This window comes from Opisthorchis viverrini, assembly GCF_000715545.1.
Source record: "Opisthorchis viverrini unplaced genomic scaffold opera_v5_130, whole genome shotgun sequence".
Lineage (NCBI taxonomy): Eukaryota > Metazoa > Platyhelminthes > Trematoda > Opisthorchiida > Opisthorchiidae > Opisthorchis > Opisthorchis viverrini.
This window is the reverse complement of record NW_008751788.1, coordinates 653,277-675,821: the sequence shown is the minus strand read 5'-3', so window position 1 is coordinate 675,821 and position 22,545 is coordinate 653,277. Positions and strand designations below refer to the sequence as shown.

The 22,545-nt window shown below is 41.8% G+C and overlaps 1 protein-coding gene across 1 annotated transcript in view; it reads right to left on the bottom strand.

Annotated features, from left to right (window-relative positions):
• The window catches only part of T265_06390 (hypothetical protein), a gene marked incomplete at both ends in the record, with an annotated part of 76,197 nt that overhangs the window by 2,642 nt on the left and 51,010 nt on the right, over positions 1–22,545 (bottom strand). The window contains one exon of the mRNA XM_009171638.1: positions 2,609–2,732. Coding sequence (XP_009169902.1) covers positions 2,609–2,732 — 124 coding nt within the window. The remainder of the gene's footprint in view (positions 1–2,608; positions 2,733–22,545) is intronic.

The following is a 22,545-nucleotide window of genomic DNA, read 5'->3' as shown; positions in this document are numbered from 1 at the left end:
CACGAAATTAGCCAATATATACTCATTTGCAAACTAATTTGATTTTTCACCTGGAACCCAGCTGAATCTCTCGTTTGTCATGTTCTCAGGCAACTGAATGTGCTGCACCGGGCCGCCTCATGTTTCAGTCTCTACGATATTCGAGATATCGCTATACATGTGTATCTTTGTAATGTACTACTCATAAGGTTGCTGTTACTGATGTTTTTCATCGGGTCCCATTTCTGGATGCCAGTGGTATGGTGAGTGGCTACTTCAGTGTGTCAGAGAGTTTGCGCGTGTGTCTGTCCGTTCGTCGTTCCACCATCGATCTGGCATGTGACTTGAGTGGGCGATTGGGCGCGCATCCGATCGATTTGCTCACGTGAGCGTTGTGAGTTGACTGGATATGTGATTCACTGGATACGTGACCCGACACGAAAGCGTACCAGTTGGCCACGTGTATACAACACCCGCGTAATTACTTACGTGTTTTTCTGACTACAATATATGGCAAATCTGTTTTGGTGTTGCCATCAAGACGATAAGATAGATACCGGATAAAATAGCCCCAGATGGACATCCAATCTCAAACCTACAAGCCGCATTTTATTGGTTATGCATACACACACAAGTTTTGTTCACACATGAATTTGCGTGCACATTTCACTAAAGGTTAATACGATACCCCTTCCGATTACGTGTGCCACAAGCAAGCCTGTAACCAATCTCAAATTTAACCCTCTTAAACACTGTATGACCGGAGCGCTTGCCAGTGGCTATAAAAGTTGTAAACTTTCTATCGAGATCATTCTTGTTTGAGCGGTCACACAAGATTGGGGCTAATTAGTTCGCACCGCATAAGGAAGCTCCGGATGGATTTATTCGACCATTTTGATATTCAAACATTTGGCTTGCGGGACGAACGCATTGTCAGTCCTCCAGCAGCAGTTTACGAGAAACATTTGAATAGCTGTGTACGACGAGGCGTCAACGTTCACGCATCAGCGTTGGTTGTGGTACCTCACAGGAGGCTTCAGTGACTACCTCCGTTGTGCTGATCCACTGAAACACCCCTTGGATGTCAAAGTCGCGGATGCATACTGCTAATGAATTCAATCAAGAGCGGAACTCAAATCCACTGTCGCCCTCTTGTAATGTGAACCAACAACAATGATAGTCCGAGCCCAGGAAAAGCAGGACTGTTCAAACGAGGTTGATATGGACAAGTGCACTCATTTGCAAATCATTTGAATGTGCTGCACAAAGGCCGTCTGGTGTTCCAATTGGTACGTTATTCGACATATTGCAGTATAGTTTCACAAAGGAAACTACTCACAAGGTTGCTGAAAACTCTTCGACAACCCACGATCGGTTTCGCCCTTATTGGGGCGAAATATTGGACGGCATTTGTGCAGCACATTCACTTGAAGAGTTGCGTAAACGGAAGACTCTGTTGAGCCCCTAGTGAAAACCAAATTGATTTGCAAATGAGTGTATTTCTCGAAAACGGTCCAATTTGGGTTCAAGTAGAACATAAGGTTGACGGAAACTCGGAGACTGCGCCTACCTGATGGGCCGCAAGAAGGGCGAAACCGGTCGTGGGCTGTCGAACAATTTTCAGCAACCTTGTGAGGGTGAAATGAATTCTGGAAATTTCAAGTAATCAATCATTTCCATTCAGTGACATTTTTTCTACCAACAATTAAAGTGGTTTCAAAGTGGACAGACAGTTTACACATGTTTTACGGTGGACGACCACACGCAAGGCTAGTTTGAATGATTTATGAATTTTTCAGGTAAATATGTATGCAGGAGATTTTTTGAAGCACAGGTTCACGTGTTCTGAACTGACCCACGTGACAGAAGAGACAGAGAGAGAAACCAGAGTTGGAAAAGTTTGCTTGTCTGCAAATCCGCACCGAAATCTCCCCTGCAAAAGGTCATCAAGACAGAAGAAGCTATTTACAAGGTTGCTGAAAATTCTTCGACAGCCCACGACCGGTTTTGCCGGTTGCTGGTGGCTCATCAGTTAGGCGCAGTCCTCGAGTTTCCGTCAATCTTATGATCTACTTGAATCCGAAGATAGGTTCACCCACTTTACTGGTATCATTTCCTTGATCCTTTTTTGATAGAAAAGACTGTATACTCAGTGTTGGTAATCAATTAAGTTGTCTTCCGCTTAGAAAAAATCGTAAATGACCGAAAGGCGGTAACGCGCTTGAATATCCAGAGCTTTCAAAGTAGACGGCTCTTTCTTAAGGCAAATCGTGATCTATCTTCGCCTTTTATTCACAGGTGTCAACCTAAATTCCTCAGTTTTAAGGCACTTCTAAAAAACCTGAAGAGGCAACGCTTCTAGGTAAGTCAAAAGCTGTAAGGAATGGCCAGCTAACTACTGAGTGAATGATCTCGTGTAGCTGGTAGACGAAACGGTGCCTCCTGTTATGCGACTTATGGTGCTTTGTACAGGACGTTGGTCATCTACAGTGTGCGCTCTATTTGTGTTTTTTTGCTTGTCATCCACTTCACAGATTGCACTTTAGCGTTTTGTGTACTTTACTGTTTAGCTTTGTGTTATCTCAGCTTGGGAAATGAAGCAGAGCCTTGGAAAATGAACGTTACTCACCTTGCCATACTGATTTGTTTGCACCGGACACAGTATTATTCGGTCCTGGGGTATGCGTTTGATCAGCTTCCCTCTCGAATAACAACTCTTGAACATCCAAAGTGTTTCCGGATTCAGAATTTTTCTAAAATGAATCAAACGAAACATCAATCACTTGTCATTCATTATACTTTGGAAACACACAGCTCAAATATACTAATATTTCTCAACTTAAACAATAAAACAATTTTCTCTAGTGACATCACTCAGGAAGTCTGCAAGGTAAGAAACAACGGGATGTAATAGCGTCGAGTCCACCATGTATTGGTGTTTTTTCAACCTGTTGGCTATTGCACGACTGAGTTATGGACGTATCCAGCTCTGAATGAAGGAATAACTTTGCTCAACAAAAGGAATAGTTGCTTGGTGTTTTTAATGCACCAGCCTATCACAGTTTGTGTTATTTCAGTTCACACACTTCACAAAGCGTGATCAAAGTCAAAAACCACGGTAATTTGTGATACGTTTTCCAATAAAACATCCATGAAGGCCAAAGCCATGAAGCTATCTACCAAAGCATGATCAGTTTATTCAAGGCTTTAAGAGAGTGCTCAAAATTTCCCAACACATTACCAGTGAAAGGAACAAGCCCTTCGCTGCGGAGTTGTTTGTTGAAGAAACACCAACTGAACAGTTACGGACTATTGGACAGGGAAGCAAAACTCTCATTTGCATCTTGTTTACAGAAACTGAACATCCATCTTCTCCTTAAACGCGTTTCCTGAACTTTTCTGGATATTCATTGACTGTTACTCAAATGCAAACAAATGCTACAAAGCGACTCCACAAATTCCGTAATAGATGTCACTTTTCAAAAGACGTGAAGCTGATTTACGAGAAGACACTACTCGTAAGCCTCCTCAGTAGTATCCACCGTTACACTACTACTGGTGACCCAAGTTCAGTCCCCCCGGGATCTCACAACTCATTAGTCGGTCTTGTTCTGATAATTTACTCAATTTTTTCAAAAAAAGGCAGAATTATGTGAGAAAATCTGTGCAGATCCTTGTTGCAATTCGCTTGTGTAGTCGGTGATTTCAGTGAGTTCAAAAACAACGCGTACAACTTGGAAATCATGTCGCCGTGTCAGACTACATCAGGTCAGATGTTTTTTTGTACGAAGGGCCCTTGAAGTACCGAATTCAGCGGACTAGTAAAATTCAAAGAATGGACTACTTTGGAGAACGCTGACCGGACGCATACGACGCCTCTACACTGTGAGGTGTTAGTCACAGTTACACAGCCTTGAAAATCAGAACGGTCGTATATCTCCCCTCATTCGAGGCTGATGGAGATTGAAAAGTGTCACCGTCTCGTTTTTATCAGGTTAGCAGCGTACCAAAACAATCGAGTTAAAATGTAAAAAAAAATTCGCGGAACCAGTCGGTAAATAACCCAGTCAAGTTCATTATTTTACTATGAGGGCAAGCTTGTAGCAATTAGCAATGTCTTTTGGAATCCAGACTTTATCTAGTGTAGGGGAACCTGTCAGTATCCCAGCCCTCATGCTTTCTTCCGGTGGCATGGCAGCTAGGCACCGAGAGGGTTTCACAGCTGCACAATAATCTTTTTAGTAGCTTCATTATCTCAACAAGGCGTGTGTTTATTTGACTTCAGACTTTTTTCCAGACTTGTTGTACTAACAGCGTCCATTCCAGTTAGGTTGACCTTCTTCCAATCCGTTTCATCAGGTATAGGCGATTAGGCGAGTTACAATAGTGTCTGGTTACCGTGGGCAAATTGAGAACGGATGCAAGTATACATAGGATGTAACCAGTTTTGTTTTTTATCTTTTTTCCAATGATTGATGAGTCCGTTTATTGAAAAAAACCAGAATTGTGCACTCGAGAGGCTCAGTGGCTAGGATGCGAACTTACTGACCCCAAGGTCTGTGATTGGAGTTCAACCATGAGCTTCTCGAATGTCCCTGTCTATTCTCGGACAAACTGGAGTATCTCAACCCTCGTAAGTCCTGCAAGTTACACAGCAGCTGGACATCGAGGTAGCGCTACTGCTGAATGGTTATCAGTATAAAGTTGAAGCTTACATGTAGAGACGCAGCACTGTTCTGCCATGGTTGCTTATGTCTGGTCAAGTATCCAATGAATCTATATGATGCATGTCCATTTTAGCAAGAAATTCATTCCAGAATGCGGTGATTCATAGAAAAAAGTTTTAATATATCCTAAAATTTGAGAATACTGACTAAAAACTGGTGGTACTTTACCTATACATTGACTAACAGCTCCAGAGTAGCATTTGTTCATTGGCAAGCTCAAGTAGCTAACTTTTGCGTGGGCGACAAGATCTACCAGAAGGAGCTAAAGTACTCTTTCTACACAATTTTCGTGAACACCTCATCAAATTTTATGGAGTCCTGTTCGAATGGTGAATTTTCGAGACATCCTGATCAACATGTCTGAAATATCTGGGGAAAGCAACGAGGTATTTTCGTATGGAAAATGATGTTTCTTTGACTCCCAAAAAACTGCCTCAAAGAACCGTGTTTTGAGAGTAGATTGAAATTTTCTTCACCTCCAACAAACTACTTATTAAACTACTGATAAAATCCTTTTGAGAAACAGAAAATCTGGAAGACCCAGATAGTGGGCAGCGGCTGGATTAAACTACTCAGGTTTATTAGGGCAGGTTCGGGTGCTCATTCAGACACTCAGGATTATTCCACCTTTGTTTATTCCACAAGATGGGAAGAGAAGCAATAAGAATGTTCATTGATGGCTGGAGCCAAGAGGTATGGTTTTTTACACACCTGATAGTCAAATCACATTGTTATTGTTCCGGTTTTGGTTACACGTGAATTTCGTGGCTTTCGACAAACCCAAACTCGTCAAATCGCTCCAGGCAACAATATCATTTCGTTTAGCAGAGATGTCCTCGTCAGACACCCACATAACTCCACCTTTTCAAGGTATTCAGGAGAACAACGAGAACTCATTACTTACTCATAATATGAGATTTTTCAACGTTTATGGTTGTGGCAAATGCAGTAGGTGTCGTCTAGCTTGTCAACACTTTTTTCGGTAACGTGTTCTAAACCACAAAACTCCCCTCAGTATTCACAGGAACCAGATAAGTGTCCTGGATACTAACGCAAGGAAGAAAGCCCTTCGTTGTGGAGTTGTTTACTAGCAAACACTAGCTAAGCAGTTACAAACTAGTAAACAGGATAGTAAAATCTCTTATGCACACAGTTTAAAAAATGAACATCGTCAGGTATATTCTTGACCTTCCGTGGATATTCGTGAAATATCATGCAACTGTAAACGAAGGCTGAAATCCAGTTTCACAGGTTCCGTAGTAAACCACACTGGACGCGCGGCGGAGTTACGAGAAAAACACATACTACTCGCACGCATTGTCAGTAGTAACCTCTATTGCACTATTTATCTAGGCGTACTGATTCAAATCATCCGTCTGATGCACTTATCCACAAAACAAATGATATCGAATTATGAATACCCTTTTCTCAGACAACTTTACTCCTCCGGTGCATTTAAGCTCACAAAATAAAGAGTAAAGAGAAAAGGAGTGGAAACAAACAAACACCTAATAAGCATGAGAGGTTCTATTCACTTTGTAAATCACGATTGTACGATTGTTTCCAACGGGATCTTTGTCACAAGACAGAAAGAAAGGTTTAAGTGTGGGTTGATCGGTGTGAAGTGTGATTACCATTCACCTGTTGGTTAGTCTTCCTAGTTTCTTTTCAGAGTACCGAACAGCACCAGCTCGTTGAGGAGCTGGACACAAAAAGTTTTTTAAACAGAATCGAAATACCAGTGCCAGTAATTGAAAAAAGTGTCCACCTCATAATAAAGTGTCCATTTGCTGCGGGAATTCTATCGGTGAGCGCATGGGGAATGTAAATTACGTGACGTAGTTATTTGTTTCCCTGGTCCTCAGGCTAATTCATCACCCTCTCGGTGACTGCTTAAGTTTCAAGACTGGACCGTTCTATTTTATACAAAGTTGACTCTACCTCAACCGTTTTTCTGTAGACGATTTGTTTACATTTATTTCTGGGTCTGTCGTTGAAAATTTGTCCCACTTTGAACTGAACAACATTTCTCCCGTTTAATTTGTCCGATAGCACACTGCCCTTCCTGTGCCATCCTGTGTTGCTAAATGCCCAAGGTTCAATCTAACCGTAAGCCTTTCTTTACTTCTTCTCACGATTTGCTGTTAATTTCCTATGGAAACATGGTCTACCTATCTATACTGTCTGCCCACGTCCAATTCAATATATTGTTCAATTGCGACTACTGAAGAAACGCAGGTGAAGTTCGTAAAATTCAGTTTCGCCGCAGTTATTACTGACCGTCCGCCAGTGAATTAGACTACACGTTACCTGTCAGACGGGACACCTAGATCGTGAGTTTAGGCTAATTAAACAATTCCTTGCTTTGAGATCATGGCCTTAGCACAGGATCGTACAGAGGCATCACAAAAAGTTCCTTATTTATCAGACTACTTATTCGGGTTTTGCCGGGAGTTTGGTAAACCTCCAAAGAGTGACTCCTCTTTCGTCCTTTTGCTGAACTTCTTACGTTGTTCACCATGCACACAGGCAATCCATATTGGCCCTGCTACATCGATTAGGATTGTCGCCTCTTATTGATTAACTAGTCATGTGAAATTCGCATCGTATTCCTTCTCTAATTGGGTTTGATTTTGGACCTGCTAACCAAAACAATTTTTCCCCTGGTATGCACGGCCATTTGCATAGTGTCTGTCGGCTGAGAGTAATCGTGGACAAAAGACGAGTACAAAATATGTTCTTTTGTCTACAGACTCAGTAAGTGAGAGTGCATGGCAATTCTCGATGGGGATAAAACAGCTCTAAATTTGTTCTACGCCTTGAGGAATCGATTGCTCCCATCGCCATCATGAAATTCGGATGTGATAGCTTAATATCACATCAATATGTGCAACACATCGAAGATACTAACAACAGTCATCACAATGGATTCTCCCAACATTGCCCAGACTGTATTGATCGACACAAAGCAGCGTAACTCAATCGTTTGTGTATACCTGAACTAGATATCTTGTAAGCTAGTCCAGATAGAAAAAAGAGTGTTCTTCCATTCTAAATGCAATTTACATTAGATGTTTTTGTTTCTCACACAAGTGGTGTGAAAAGATCACCAGAAATCTGAGAAAAATCCCTTTTTGTTTCCAACCTGTTTGAGAGTCAGCAGGTGGGTGCAGTCCCCGAAAGCTGAGATAAACGACCCCTGACTTCAGCAGTAATTTGGGCTGCACCCTTACTGTTGAGCTCACCTGCGTGATGGGTTTGCCGGGACTGGGAACTCGGTGGACTCCCCAGTGGTCACTGGAATAGTGATGTTCTGCAATACGTGCGTAATGCTGGCAGCGCGTTCTCACAAGCTCAAAAAAGGCAGTAGACCAAATTTCTGCTAAATTCAGAGATTGTTGTTTTCAATTTCCGATCAGGACACCCACCTGCTGAGTTCCAAAGTGGAAAAAGTCAGAAATGGGCTGCTTGTGTATTTTAAGCAACCGTTACACACTACTCATATCCAGAAAAAGAGACTTTATTCAATGCCTTTGCACGAAATCTAGAGGTAGCCTATATTTTGCACAGTATACAGGTGAATACCCATTTACCGGCGGCCATGAAAGTCCGTTTCAGTTCCAGTCACTTCATATTACATGAATCCCTGCCACACAGGAATTCGGTAAGCGCCCCAGAAATGGTCTACCGCAATTACTCAAGTTTTTTGGGCTTCGCTGTCGAGCCAGGTGTAAGTTTCATTGGCCTATCCGCATCCCATTTTTGATATTGACTCGAAGTCAGCTGACTTCTCGTCGCATCACACCCAATTATCGATAAATCCGTTTCGTGTTCCTAGCTAGTCAAATCCGTTTCCTGTGACTGCCTAGGAAAGGTGAGACTGAAAGCGAAATCGGTGATAAAGTGTTCACCAGATTAACTGTGCGAAGCAGGTGAGCCCCAAGTATTATCTGATACTTTTCAGCAGTCATGAGGTTGACGATTTCTCTAAAACAACCAACGACTTGTTTCGACCTTTTTGGGGCGGTCCCCGAGTTAACTAAGAACAGAGATTCAGCTGGGTTCCAGAGAACTCTCCCATGAAAACCAAATTGGTCTGCAGATGAGTTAATTAGTAGTATTTGATATGGTTAATTGTCCAGAAATGCTACTACATATATGAACGTAGAAAGTAGTAGATCAGTTTGACAAGCACCAGTTCACAATCTATTCAGGTGGTACCTCTACTCTGTCTGTTTTGAATTCCTTTTTTTACGGACAAACAGTTTGTGTCTGGTTTTGCAAAAGCTGGTGTAGGAAATCTATTGTTTAGGTTTACCAGTTACATCATTCGAAGCATACGAACTTCGTAGCTGGGAGAGCAGCTGTGACACGTAAGCCTATTTTGAGAGAGGACCACCGGCCTTTGTGGTCGCATCGGGAACTAAAAGGAAGCCAGGTGGGTAACAAACATCGTGAAAGAACTTGAAACTTGTGAATTCCTTCATCTGTTGTCCTTTGATACAAATCAATGGTGCTGTAAGCAATTATTTCACCAACCCCTGACTGCCCAAAGCTTTGAAAAGCACCATGCTGGAGCCAACGAGGGAATCGGATGACGTGACGCTCCAGCTTTTGTCAGTGAGGAGCAGGCTAGCCGTATTCTGAACCGGGAAAGCCGCGAAAGCGCTCCCAGTGCAGGAAAACGAATCAATAACTATTTGATAAACACATGTAAGGTATTGTCTCGCGGTGCATACGTCTTGGGTGATCAGTAGAGGGGACTTAACAAGTGGATCAAATTGAACAAGGATACTTCCTCATGCTTCAGTTGGCACGATATTCGAGATATCGCAGCATATTTTCATAAAGGAAACTACTCACAAGGTTGCTAAAAACTCTTCGACAGCGCACGGCCGGTTCCACACTTCTTGGGGCTCATCAGGCAGGCGCAGTCCCCGAGTTTCTTATCAACCTTATGTTCTACTTGAACCTGGACCGTTTTCGAGAAATACACTCATTTGCAAGTCAGTTTGGTTTTCACGACAGGCTCAACTGAATGTTTTGTTTATGATATTCTCTAGCTGAATGTGCTGCACAAAGGTCGCTCCATGTTTCGGTTGGTACGATATTTGAGATATCGCGGTGTATTTTCACAAAGAAAACCCTCCACAAGGTTGCTGAAGACTCTTCGATTGGTCGCGAGCTGTGAGTAGTTTCCTTTAGCAAAAGAATACTTCCCTTTCTATGACCGTCTGAACTCAAGGGTGAAACTTTGGTATGCAAGGACAGACTTATCGGGAACAACCAACGCTTTCAAATGTTTGCACTTGATCGCCAGTGAACGATGGGGCAGTTGAAGGGTTACATTCACAATGAATGGGAAGGTGACTGATGGCAGCCACATACTGGTGAAAGAAAGAAGGCCTAGGCAGCGGTGAACAGTTACAGAATATTTGACAGGGGAGCAAAACTCTCATATGCATTTTGTTTACAAAAACTGAATATCCATTTTCTCCTTAAACGTGTCTTCCTGAACCTCCCTGGATATTCATTGACCATTGCTTAGATACAAGCAAATGCGACTCCACGAATGCCATGACAGATCTCACTTTTCAAGAGACGCGAAGCGGATTTACGAGGAAACATACTACTCGCGTGTTCCATCAGTAGTATCTTCCGTTACACTGGTATATCGAAGTAAGTTCAGCCTTAGTTCGATCTTTGAGACACTGGTAAGCTTATGCTCGGTGATTTATCTTGCATCCATCTTGATGGAAGTTGGAAATTTTGATCTTTTAGTTAACTTCGGATAAATGGGTGTCACGGGTAGTATTATTAGCTTACCGTTGGAAGGGTGCAGCGCAAAGGGATGAGATTTGTCCCGTACCCCCGCAGTTATTTTTCCGAGTTGAACCTCAGGATCTCAGTTCATCAATCGGAGACCACGTCAACAAACAAGTTCATCACAAACTTGAACCAAGTAGCCAAAATGGCGGGAAATTGGCTTTTCAACAATCTCAAAATCTGTAGGTATTTTTCTAGTTATTAACGTGTAAATGTCGAAGAACCTCGCCGTCAGGTTATCACTCAACTCAAGTGTCCTAACTTGATGACGGCTTCAAGCGTTTGCACCATCCAAATTGCTTCTGCTCTCCCTGTACTTGCAACTCTGTTATATCGTCCTCAGAAATCAAAACCCATAAACGGACAGATTTCTATTCTTCCTGGTGTCACGTGGATGGTGGCGTTGAACAAAGCATTTTTCAAGCGAAACAAAGAGAAGCGTTCAAAGGTGTTTTGACCTGCCAGCGTAAGATGCCCACAGCCTCGAACTCTGTTCACCCAGCGTCCAAGTGGCATATTCACTAATGGTGAATCACGAATGGTGATGAGATATTTGCAACCGACATGTCGGGGTCATCGGTACGATCAACTAGCCTTTCCCTAGTCATGAGCAACACGCCTTTTAGTTCGTTTTTGAGATCAAGAATCTTCCAAAAAAAATCTGTCACACTTTGTTGACTCGTGGGCCTACCATTGGGAGCGGTTGACGGAGTGCAGTTAGCATTCGGCTACAATCGCCTCTTACTCGATTGAATAATTCTCACTTCCTGGCGTTGATGATATTGCAGAATTGCACGCAAATCTGAAAATGCGCCCTGTCAACCAACTCTAGAATCTACTCATTTATGCAAAGACTGCTGGGTGATGGTTTATTTTTGTGGACGATTGGTTTTCCTGTAGCTATTTTTGTGTGCGGAATTTCGATTTTGCTCTTCAAACTTCGTTCAGTTTCGATCGTAGTCGGGAAAAAACTAATCTTTTGGGGGTTTTGCGGGATAGGTATTTTTGTTCATAGCCACACCACTCTCGTTTGTAGCCAACCAATTTGGTTTTGTGGGAGGCCCATCTAGCACCCAGCTGAATCTCTCGTTTATGATTTTTCTAAGCAACAGAATGTGCGGAGCTCGGCCACCTCATGTTTCAGTTGGCACAATATTCGAGATATCACGATACATGTGTAATACACTACTCATACCTCCTTTTAGGAATGCAGTAACTGGTTTTCCAGTGGGATATTAAGGCAGACACACAAAACCATGCTAGCAGAAGGAAGAAAGCGAAGCACTCGGTAGGTGTGTGCCAAATGTCATATTGTTGACATTGCCGGTAGCTGCCTTTTCGAATTTGAAACTAGTGATGATGGACAAACAGCCTATTTTCAAAATTCATTTTCTGGACGGTAAAAATCACGGTGCATCTGGGTGGAAAACAACATGAATGGGGACCATAATCATCATCATCATCATCATCATCATCATCATCATCATCATCATCATCATCATCATCATCATCATCATCATCATCATCATCATCGTCATCATCATCATCATCATGGATATACCTACATTGAACGAACGATGAGTGTCACTAGGTCAGTTCAGCGACAGTCACCGTCGTTCTGAGTACAACGTTCTGAGTCTAGCCACTTTGTGCGGGGTACCTGACAGACGATCAAAAGTGCTACAACAAGATTGACAGGATGTTCTGTGCTCACCTGGCGGACTGGAATTAAACTTTGGACGCAATTACCACTTTCCCAGTGAGCCACTCATAATGGTGTCTGTTGGTTCATCTTAGAAATTACTGGGTCGTACGGCCAAATTAGGCGGCAGTTTATAAACGATAGAATCATCATCACTAGTCAGCAGCAACAGTGTGTCGTTTCTGTGCACACAAACAGTGATAACAGTGAGTGGAGGCATTTTTCTACTTTGAATGGGATTTTACTGCTGTAAACAGAATTCTGGGCAGCATTTTGGCTACCAGGTTCTATTTGAAAGCCGCCTGGGTTCGGTGCGCAAAGGAAATCGATCGAGGTAACCATTCTCAAGAAAGTATTCCTGGCGATTCCAACCGATGCATTTCCTTTTAGGCTACTGAGGTCAAGCGAGATATCGTGGGTATTTGAATCGTTTAAATCAATTATTCTCACTCATTTGCGGCCAAAAATCAATTTTCACGGACCTAGCAATACGTGACTTGGCGGCGTAGCCTACTGAGGCCGAGAATATACCAGAAATGAATGAACTTCAAGACTTCAGAGAAATGACGGAAACGAAGAAACATGCTTATTGAAGCAAAACTTTCTTAAAATGGTTGATCGATTTATTGATCTTACATTGTCAGCGGCGGATATTTTTTGTTCGTTTGGAAACAAAAAGTTACGGATATCTAAATCGAATAAAATTAGTGACTTTAATTGTACTTCGTTAGTAGTATATCTCAAGCAAAGTTTCTTCAAACTTCTGGATGAAATAACACTATCGGATAACTACTTGAAAGTTTCATGAGTTTTCGGTAAAAGAATTCAATCAAATCCAATCAAATTTATGCGTTTACACGGGGCTCATTAAGCTGGTCAACCGCTTTCACGGGCCAGTTTTCATGTACTGTCCACGCTTGAAACCCGCTTCTGATGTTCTGACACTCAAACAGTTTTGATAAAAAATTGTCTTGACTCCCAGCTGTTTGTACGTCACCTTTCAAGATTTCGAAAGTGCACTGTTATTTTTAGCCTTTCAGATATTAACAGTTTGTATTCCTGGACTATTCCAGCCTTGTATCTAACAGTTTTGATAAAAAATTGTCTTGACTCCCAGCTGTTTGTACGTCACCTTTCAAGATTTCGAAAGTGCACTGTTATTTTTAGCCTTTCAGATATTAACAGTTTGTATTCCTGGACTATTCCAGACCTTGTATCATCACCGTGCGTACCATCCTGTTTTTGGAGAAATTCCTTCAAAGCTGTTCAGTGAACCTCCGAACGTTCATTTGGAATACTTTGGACGACAAACTGAGCATGTGCTAAGTGTCGACCCGACCAGGAGCAAGAGGAATGTGTAACTTTCTAGATTATTGATTTCCGGAAGACAGCGTTTTCGGATACTTCTAGTCCAATTACTCGGAATTTCGCCGCCAGTGTCCGCCGTACATCCAAAGTTTGACTCGCCAGTCCACTGACTATGGTAAAGAGGTTTCTTATGACAATTTACCCGATTCCTCACTCTGTCCAACATAGTTTTGAGTAGTTCTATGCTTGTAATTCTGCTCAAAACAGCTGGGGTGAGTGGATCACATCAGTCATTTTAGGTGGGAGTACAAGTCGAGAGAATATTACCTTGAAATGTAGTTTTTCACACTTGGGAGTTTTCCGTCTGATAAGGAAACAAAAATTCCAGCCAAACAGAGTTACAAATTATGCTTTTGCCTAATGCAGTATATTATTCTTCTAGTGGTAACACACCAAGCCATTTGAAGAGTAGAAATCGCTATTTTGGCATCACTCAACATCACTTTCCTGTATTTTTAGACGGTACTGCGGGCTTCAACGTGTGTTCCAAAGGAATTCTTGTGGGTTCAAACAGCTTCCTTCGCTTCTGTTTTTCGGACTACGAGGACCTCCAAGAACCCTCCGAACAGAATGAATAACTCGCTGTCGAATTAGCTACAGCCCCAACACCTTTTATTTTGCCAGAAAGCTCCGGGTTTGTGGTAATTCTTTGCTTTATTGGTAACTACCCTCAGTGATTGACCAGCAGATTGTTCAGGGATAACCTTGATTAGGAGAACTTGGTTTCGTGTCCCAACATCACTTAGAACACAAATTATAACTCTATCTGCTAACAGTAGTGGGAATTTTAATGAAATCAAACGGACTACCATATTGATTGCATCGTGGTTTAAACTCATCACGATGTGCTTGTAATAATCTGGGAAAACGTTGCTTATGACCTTGGATTTGGTGGGCATCGAGCACATCAAGTGCAGCTCGTAAAGAGTGACTTCTGGGTCCTCAACGTGGTTCTTTTGGAGTACGCGTATCAAACCCAGTATAACAATAAAACCAATGACATCTCCTTCGAACTTTTAAAAACTCCTAGATTGAACTCGTGCATTGCATATTGAAAATTGGGTCGCAGACGTTAGCGTTGTGATGCGACCAGAAACAAAATTGACTGTAACGTCAATGAGTAGTAGTAATTTTTCTTAAAATTGTTTGTCGGACGGTTTTGTTGTGCAAACCGTAGATTTCCGTGCTAATGAGGCTTCGAAGTGGTAGCTAAGGCAACGTGAAGATGATGGTATAGCTGGATAATACACTCAGCCCATTTTCCAGGGGAGGGGGTTAGTTTTGGGAGAATACACGAAACAAGTATCGTTATAGACTTAATATACCACTGAAAAATATACTTCTGGCTTCGCCATTGTTGAGGACCATTAGGTGGGTTCAGTCCCCGTCAACTTTATGTTCTAATTGAAACCAAATTACTCGCAATTAGCGAAGTACACCCATTTGCAGACAAATCTGGTTCTGACGAAAGACTCACCTGCAGCCAAGCTGAATCTCTCTTTTATGATTTTTCTATGCGACTGAATGTGCTGTACAAGGGCCGCCCCATTTTTCAGCTGTTACGATATTCGAGATATCACAGTATAGTTTCATAAAGGAAACTACTCACAAGGTTGCTCAAAACTCTTCGACAGCCCACGACCGATTTCGCCCTTCCACTCCGGGCTCATCAGGTAGGCGCAGTCCCCCAGTTTCCGTCAACTTTATGTTCTACTTGAAGCCAAATTGGACTGTTTTCGAGAAATACACTTATTTGCAAAGCAATTTGGTTTTCACGAGAGACTCAAGTGAATCTCTTGTTTATGATATCCTCTAGCACAGGCCGCCTCATGTTCCAGTCGGCACGATATTTGTGGTATCGTGACACATATATCGATAGATTCAGTTGGGTTCCCGGCGAGTCTCTCGCAAAACCAACATTGTTTGCTAAGTATCATTATATTTTGGAATCTGGTTTGCCATTGGGCGTAATATTATTTGCATAAAGGATTAGGCAACCTCACATCTCAAGATCGCCTTTTCAATCACAGACCTACATGGGTAAAGTCACTGAAGACTTAATCAAAGCATGAGGTCTCGGAACAAGACGTATTGTCTCTCTTGGCGAAGCAACCTGACCAAGAAGTCTGGAAGAAACTTCATCTTGTTACTGGGATGAAGTAAAACCGATCGACTTTAACATGATCCCCACTGGCCAGAATGTGGTATTTCGACTACCACCTGATGATTCGCTCATTTTTCTGGGAATTGTTTTATCGAAGCCAAAACAAGAACATTAACCTGGTTAACTTCTCAAGGTTTCTTTGTAATGTACTACCCATAAGGTTGCTGAAAATCCATCGACAGCCCACGACCGGTTTCGCCCTTCTTGGGGCTCATCAGGTAGGCGCAGTCCCCGGATTTCCGTCAACCTTATGTTCTACTTGAGACCAAATTGCACGAAATTAGCGAATATACACTCATTTGCAAACTTATTTGTTTTTTTCGAGAGACGCACCTGGAACCCAGCTGAGTCTTTCATTTATGATGTTCTCAAGATTTCCTTCGGCTTAAGCCCTTCACATTTTTCAAACTGATTCATCCGATAAGGCTGATCAAGCACACACACAGTGTCAGCCATCCAGTTCAAAGGTGACCATTCTTAGCGTGAAATTCACCTGCTTATTTGCACACCTGCCACTTGATAAGATTACACGCTGATCAATAAATAGACTTGTTCTTCTGGACTTGGAACCGACATTGTTGTCTGCCAAATGCAGCAGGTCAACTGTGCCCCGGAAATCACGAAAAGTTATATTTAATCGATAGTCTTTTCCGAACTAAACTTTCCGAGAAATTTTGCTCTATTTATAACCCCTAGGTAGACTGTTCTCAAATCAACCTAAAAATACAATTCGAATACTTTGAGCTCTAGAAGATGTGAAAAACGCTCAATTTTGTAGAAACTACTTAGCTTGGTTGTAAGTTTAATAGGAGCAGGGTTACTTCTGGGGGTCCCCCCAGAAAATAGCTCCACTCTTAGAAAAAACTGAGCTAATACAGCCTTAATACTTAGGCCAGTACGATTCATGCGATGTAGCATAAATTATCTGACTTCAGTAGTTCATAAAATAAAGGGCAGTTTTCGGATTTCGAAATAACATTTTTGGTCCTTTGTCACAGGCCATCTGCAATCTTTTATAAAACTGGCATCTGCAAAGCAATTAGCGTTCATTAATTTTTTTTAATATGTCCATTTGAATGATACGGGCTAAAAATTTAGAAAACCTGAAGGAGACGATATGTTCCGGGCAAAATTTACGATCAAGTGGAGTCTGTGGTTAAAACGGGATTACTTCATGATCGATTGGTCTGATGGCCAGCGGTCAAATAAGCAGACCATGGAGGTTTCAGTGCGCATACAAACGCTCCCTGTGTGTATAAATTCGGGCTGCGCGAGCAAATCATTATTGCTCCGACCATAGCCAGGCACTGACACTGAACGCATCTCAGTGGAATGATAGACGTTTTCTACGCTGATTTAAAATCAATTTTCGGACTGGTCACGTGATCCGTGACCCCTGTCCTAGTAATTGATCTTAATCACGTTGTAAAGAGGCCTGCTGCTTCAAGCTATACGTTGAATGTGTACCATATTTGAACGTTCTGTTTATTTTAAGGGTCTTCAAAATAATTGAAAAAGTCACTTTCTTACAAGAGTGTCATGAATGTCCTTCGAATTAGAACGCTATTTTTTTTACGTGTTTCCAAAAAAACCGAATCTGATAAAAATATTCAATCCAAATAACTACATTAAAGTGGAACAATAAAAAAGACATACAGCAATAGTTGAGGTCACTCGAATACACTGAGTGCTCTCTTGTCACACTTTCTACAAGACACATTTTTTAAATGTTAGCTTGCCCGCTTTACAGAGTGACAGTTAATCTAACCGTTTATATTAAAACGACATCAACGCATTCCAAAATAAAGTCTCAATTGAGAAATCATTCCATTTTGACAAAATATTCAAACTTTGTTTTTCCACTGGTTCTCAATTCTTTTCTTTACTTAGCGTTTCGGTTTTTGCGGGTTTTCATGAACTGTTGTAAGAACTAGATACTCTTTTTAAACTTTGTATTCGCTCCTTGAATGTCAGTTCCATTGATTCACCTATGCAGAACCGAATGGAAGCTATTCGCGTCCAGAACTGCCATAACATACGTTAAACATACGTTGAAAAAACATGCCTGATGTCTAGCGAAACACTTCCACGAGCTCCTCTTCCGTTATTGGGAACATGGTAATAAATTATGTATAGATGTATATGGATTGGAACATTGTCGTTTTAAGAAAGTTGATTACATACCGTGGACAACTAACATTCCAATTATTGGAAGTTTTCTGAAGAAGGATTAGCAAACTGTGCTTTTCAAATAGACATCAGAGCGGCTAGCATTATGATTGGAATTTCTTGATTTATGACCCTAGTTGCCCAAGTTAATTTGAGTATCTTCAGATGATCCAAGCAATGTGATGATCAATATACAAACTAAATTCTTATCACAACTTGTTTAGTGCGCCGAAAGAGCTATTTTTCGGTGTGTGATGGAGGCTTTTTTTAAACTTTATCAGACACTACTGATCTAGGACTATCTCAGTCACTTCCGAATCTTTTGTTATAGCAAGGGTAAATTGAATTCGTCCTTGCCCGACAAACCATGGGGATGAAAGCTGAGTGGGTGAATTTGTTTAATCTGATGGTCGTTCCACAAGCTGAGGCATTTGTAAATATCCAGTGTGTGGAGTTTCCGATCGATGGTTTGTTATCAGAAAAGTGCATTCATAAACCTAGAAAGGCTTTTAAAACCGAATTTCTTTCCGTTGGATTCTTAATTCGGTTTGATTTAGCTTGCACTGGGGTTCTTTCACTCTCATGCAAGACGTAGATGCCATACATGAGTAAGTAGAGTTGAAGTTGGAATAAGGTTTTCACGAACAGGGAACTGGCCCTTAAGAGAACGAAAAACCAGGTGTCGGCCAGTTCTCATCATAGCTCTCACAAGTTTCAGATAAGTATTTTCATAAAGGAAACTGTTTTCACAAGGTTGCTGAAAACTTTTCGACAGCCCACGACCGGTTTCGCCCTTTCACTCCAGGCTCATCAGGTAGGCGCAGTCCCCGAGTTTCCGTCAACCTTATGATCTACTTGAACCCAAATTGGACTGTTTTCGAGAAATACACTCATTTGCAAATCAATTTGGTCTTCACGAGAGATTCCGTTGAGTCTCTCGTGAAGACCAAATGGATTTGCAAATTAGTGTATTTCTCGAAGTTTCAGATAAGTGGGTCCAAAACAATCGAAAGTTGTAAAGTTTGAAATTGGGTGACTAACAGATTCTTGTAAACGGACGAGGGTTTTAAATTGCTTGGCGTCTGATGAACATAACGTGCTAGTGGAAAAGTAAGGAATCTTCTTCAAATCCAATCAGAACAGGACAGTGATTCGTGGGTTTTACTCATCTAGCCAACGAGTATTACTATTATTTTTATTACTTTTGTAGCGTCAGATGTCTTGTGCACACGGATTTTAATGAGGAACCAACACTTACTGTTATGAACTTAAGCTAAGCAGTCATACAAAAGTGGGTGTATTCGCGCATTATCAGTGTCACGTGTGAGGATCATCTAGGTTAGTCAATGCGACCGCGGCACAGCACTGATGTCAATTGGAGGAGCGAATTCGTGATGAGAGGACACAGGGAGGCTTGGGGATAAAAGTTAGAAGGTAAACGCTCAATAGACGCACGTAACCAGATGAAATATGCTAAAAATACGCGTGCAGAAATGGAGGGCTAATTCCAAGTTACGTTGCTTAGCATCTGAGCTTATGATCATAAAGGCGGGTCGGAAAGTTGCATTATAATGACCGCGGAAACGTCATTTTTTGTCTTTGTTTGAAAATAAAAGTCATTTCAAGGTCAACGTCTGAAAAGCCGCTAAAAGATGTCTAAAATGGCCGGTTGCCGACAGTATTGCAAAACGTTGTTTTTGTTCTAAGGTGTCTGCTTGTTCTTTCAGTATATGAAGATCCGCAGATGGAATCGAAAGGATAGGTTGAATTTAGCAAGCGGGGCAACTCTATCCTTTTGGACGGGCTAAACTTCATGCTGTTTTTTGGAAAACGGTCGATTAAACATCATTGGAGTAGGTTCGATCGCTGCAGTAAGACCATGGTTACTCTGCAACGATAAAACTTTACCCCTAAAGTGTAACTATAAACGCATTGTCTTTTCTGAAATAGCTAAATCTGTGTAATATTTAAGTGGTGAGCTTCAACAAGTGACCTTTCTCAGTCAAGGTTATTTTCAAAAACTGTACTTCATATGCAAGGTCGTCAGACAAGAATTATGGAGTAGAGTCCCCACCAGAGCTTGTTGCCGTTGAATGTGAACGAAATCTCAAAAGTGACCTGTTTAAGCGGTCTTCACTCGCATATGCCATCGTATTGTTGAATAAGAAACAGGTCAACAAAAGCCATTTTAAACGTAAACAGACGAAAATTCGGATGAATCCAGCGTGCGCTAGCGGAGAAGTGGTTACACGTCCGTCTCGCATGTTAGATTTGCGGAGTTCCAACCCTGGTACGGCTACTGGATATGCACTGCTGATGAGCTCTAACAAGAGCGAAACTCCCTCTTTGGTGTGGACTCTCCAGGACGCGAGGACAATAGTAATGTGGGTATGTGTGATAGGACTGATCATAACAGGTTGTAGAATAAAACAGAGTGTATCCGCTTATACTATGTAGCGTCGAACAAGAAGCTGTACAGTTATTGTACACAGATGTAAAAGGTTAGACCAACCGCCTAGGGAATGTCCTAAAACTGGTCCATTTTGACAAGAACCACAAACAAAATCAACAACGTCGTTTGTACAAGGTAACATGTGCAAACAGGGATTGAACATTAAACGTGGAAGTCAGTTTGTCCATAGTTCGGTGTCAAATCGACGAACTCGGGGAGCATCCTTGAAACCGGGCACGGCCAGTGTGGATCCCACATACCTAACTTCATCAGCCAGCCATTGGGCAAGTAACCTCCGTAGATGCACAAGTTATAGGGTTATGTTGATGATGTGTAGCTAAGCGTGAGTTTCTCACTTTTTTTTACAACTGGTAGAAGTTACTCTTCCATGAGATATCGCGTGCTCTGATTCGTATACACCGATTGGTCTAGCCACTCACGACAACCCTCATATATAACATGACCTTGTGATTCTTCGCATACATCACTTTTTATATTACCACTTAGCTTAATTTCACAAGAGTGAGTATTGATCTGCGATATATCATGCCCCAAAATCGAACTTTCCGCAGTCATTGTTGTTTTGTGACCAAAAATTAGTCACTAGTGAACGTATAAGATAATCAATACAGCAAATGGGTCAGTGGTGCAATGAATACATCACATGGATCGATGCGCCACTCACATACCAGGATGATGTTGAATGATGTCAAAACGAAAGTGGACGACCGTGAGAATGACTCATCTGAAAAAGCGTCACTTGAAATCATCTGTTGCTATAATGGTGGGAATTTTAACTGGGTTCTTTGATGATAAGCGTAAATGTGTATTAAGTGATCGTATGTGGATGATACGGTAGACTGAGGTGGTCTTGAGTTGCTGCTAGATTTTACTAAATAAACTACTAAATCATCATTTATTCTTGAAGAGCATAGCCACAAAAATGCAAGCGACGAATGCGAAAGGGTAACACGAGAATATGGGAGAAAGAGAGAAACGGTCTCATTCGAATTCATGCCAACAACAGTTCCAGTCAGATGAGATGAATCCCAACGTATGTAAAAATTCTGGTATAGAAACACGCGTCTAAGGACCAACAACCAAGGAAAGGACAAACAATGGTGAATGCTCTTCAAGGCGCAGTAGGCGCTAGCACAGTCAAGACTCACACATCAGGCACAAAGTGTCCGTCATACTGGGTCTGGTGTGAGAGTAAATGGCAAAAATGTACATTCAACGCCATGTGTCACGCATAAAAGTGTTATAAGTACGCAGAGAGCCTACAATGGCAAGTCAATGACTGTGACTTTAGGAAGTCCCAGTTTAATAACAGCCTTAGCGGATTGAGGAAAGCAGATCCCTCGATAAGAGATGATCATCGGTTGGTGAACCAAAAAGTCGATATCACAACCGAATGCATGTAGGGCTGAGATTATGGCGAGGGAATATCAATCAGCACCATACTCTTGCTTCTCATTCCACACTGTCACTCCACACCCATCCGAGACTATGCTGACGTCTATTACAGTTGCACGGCGATCTCGAACTAAGGATTCTGTTATCAGGAATTTCGCTATAGCTTACACAGGGCATATATGAGTTAATTACTGATGCACCTTAATGTGTAGGTAACCTGGATTTTGACTATGGTAGGAAGAATACAACTCATTTTACAGAGCCGGCGTAGGCAACTAGGCGTTTTACGGCGAGCTTCTAGTGCTTTGAGAACTGCGACCCTATCGGAGGTCATGAAAAAGCACGTAAAGTTTTCTTGGGAGTGCAGAACGCGTTTTAATTTGGTTTGTAACTGCCAGAAGCCATGCCAATAGGGATTGGCCCACGGGGTTGATGCGAAAATCGAAGGCACAGTTACATGTCTGCCCAGGGCTATTTAACGCATCGAATTGTAGGCAGGAACGGAGTTAAATATGAGGGGCACTGTGAATGGAAATTCAACTGTACGAACTTGCTGACGATCAGACTGATCTTGGATAATGCACCCTAGTCTTCAAGGGAGTTAATCCATTCTCCATATTCAGAATTAGATTCGAGCGAACAATGCAGCAAAAGCAATGAGATGGGTAGTGCGGGTGGTAAATGCTTGTTCCCACGCGTGTTCAAAATTGTTACATAATTACTCGTGGAGGACTGAAGTGGT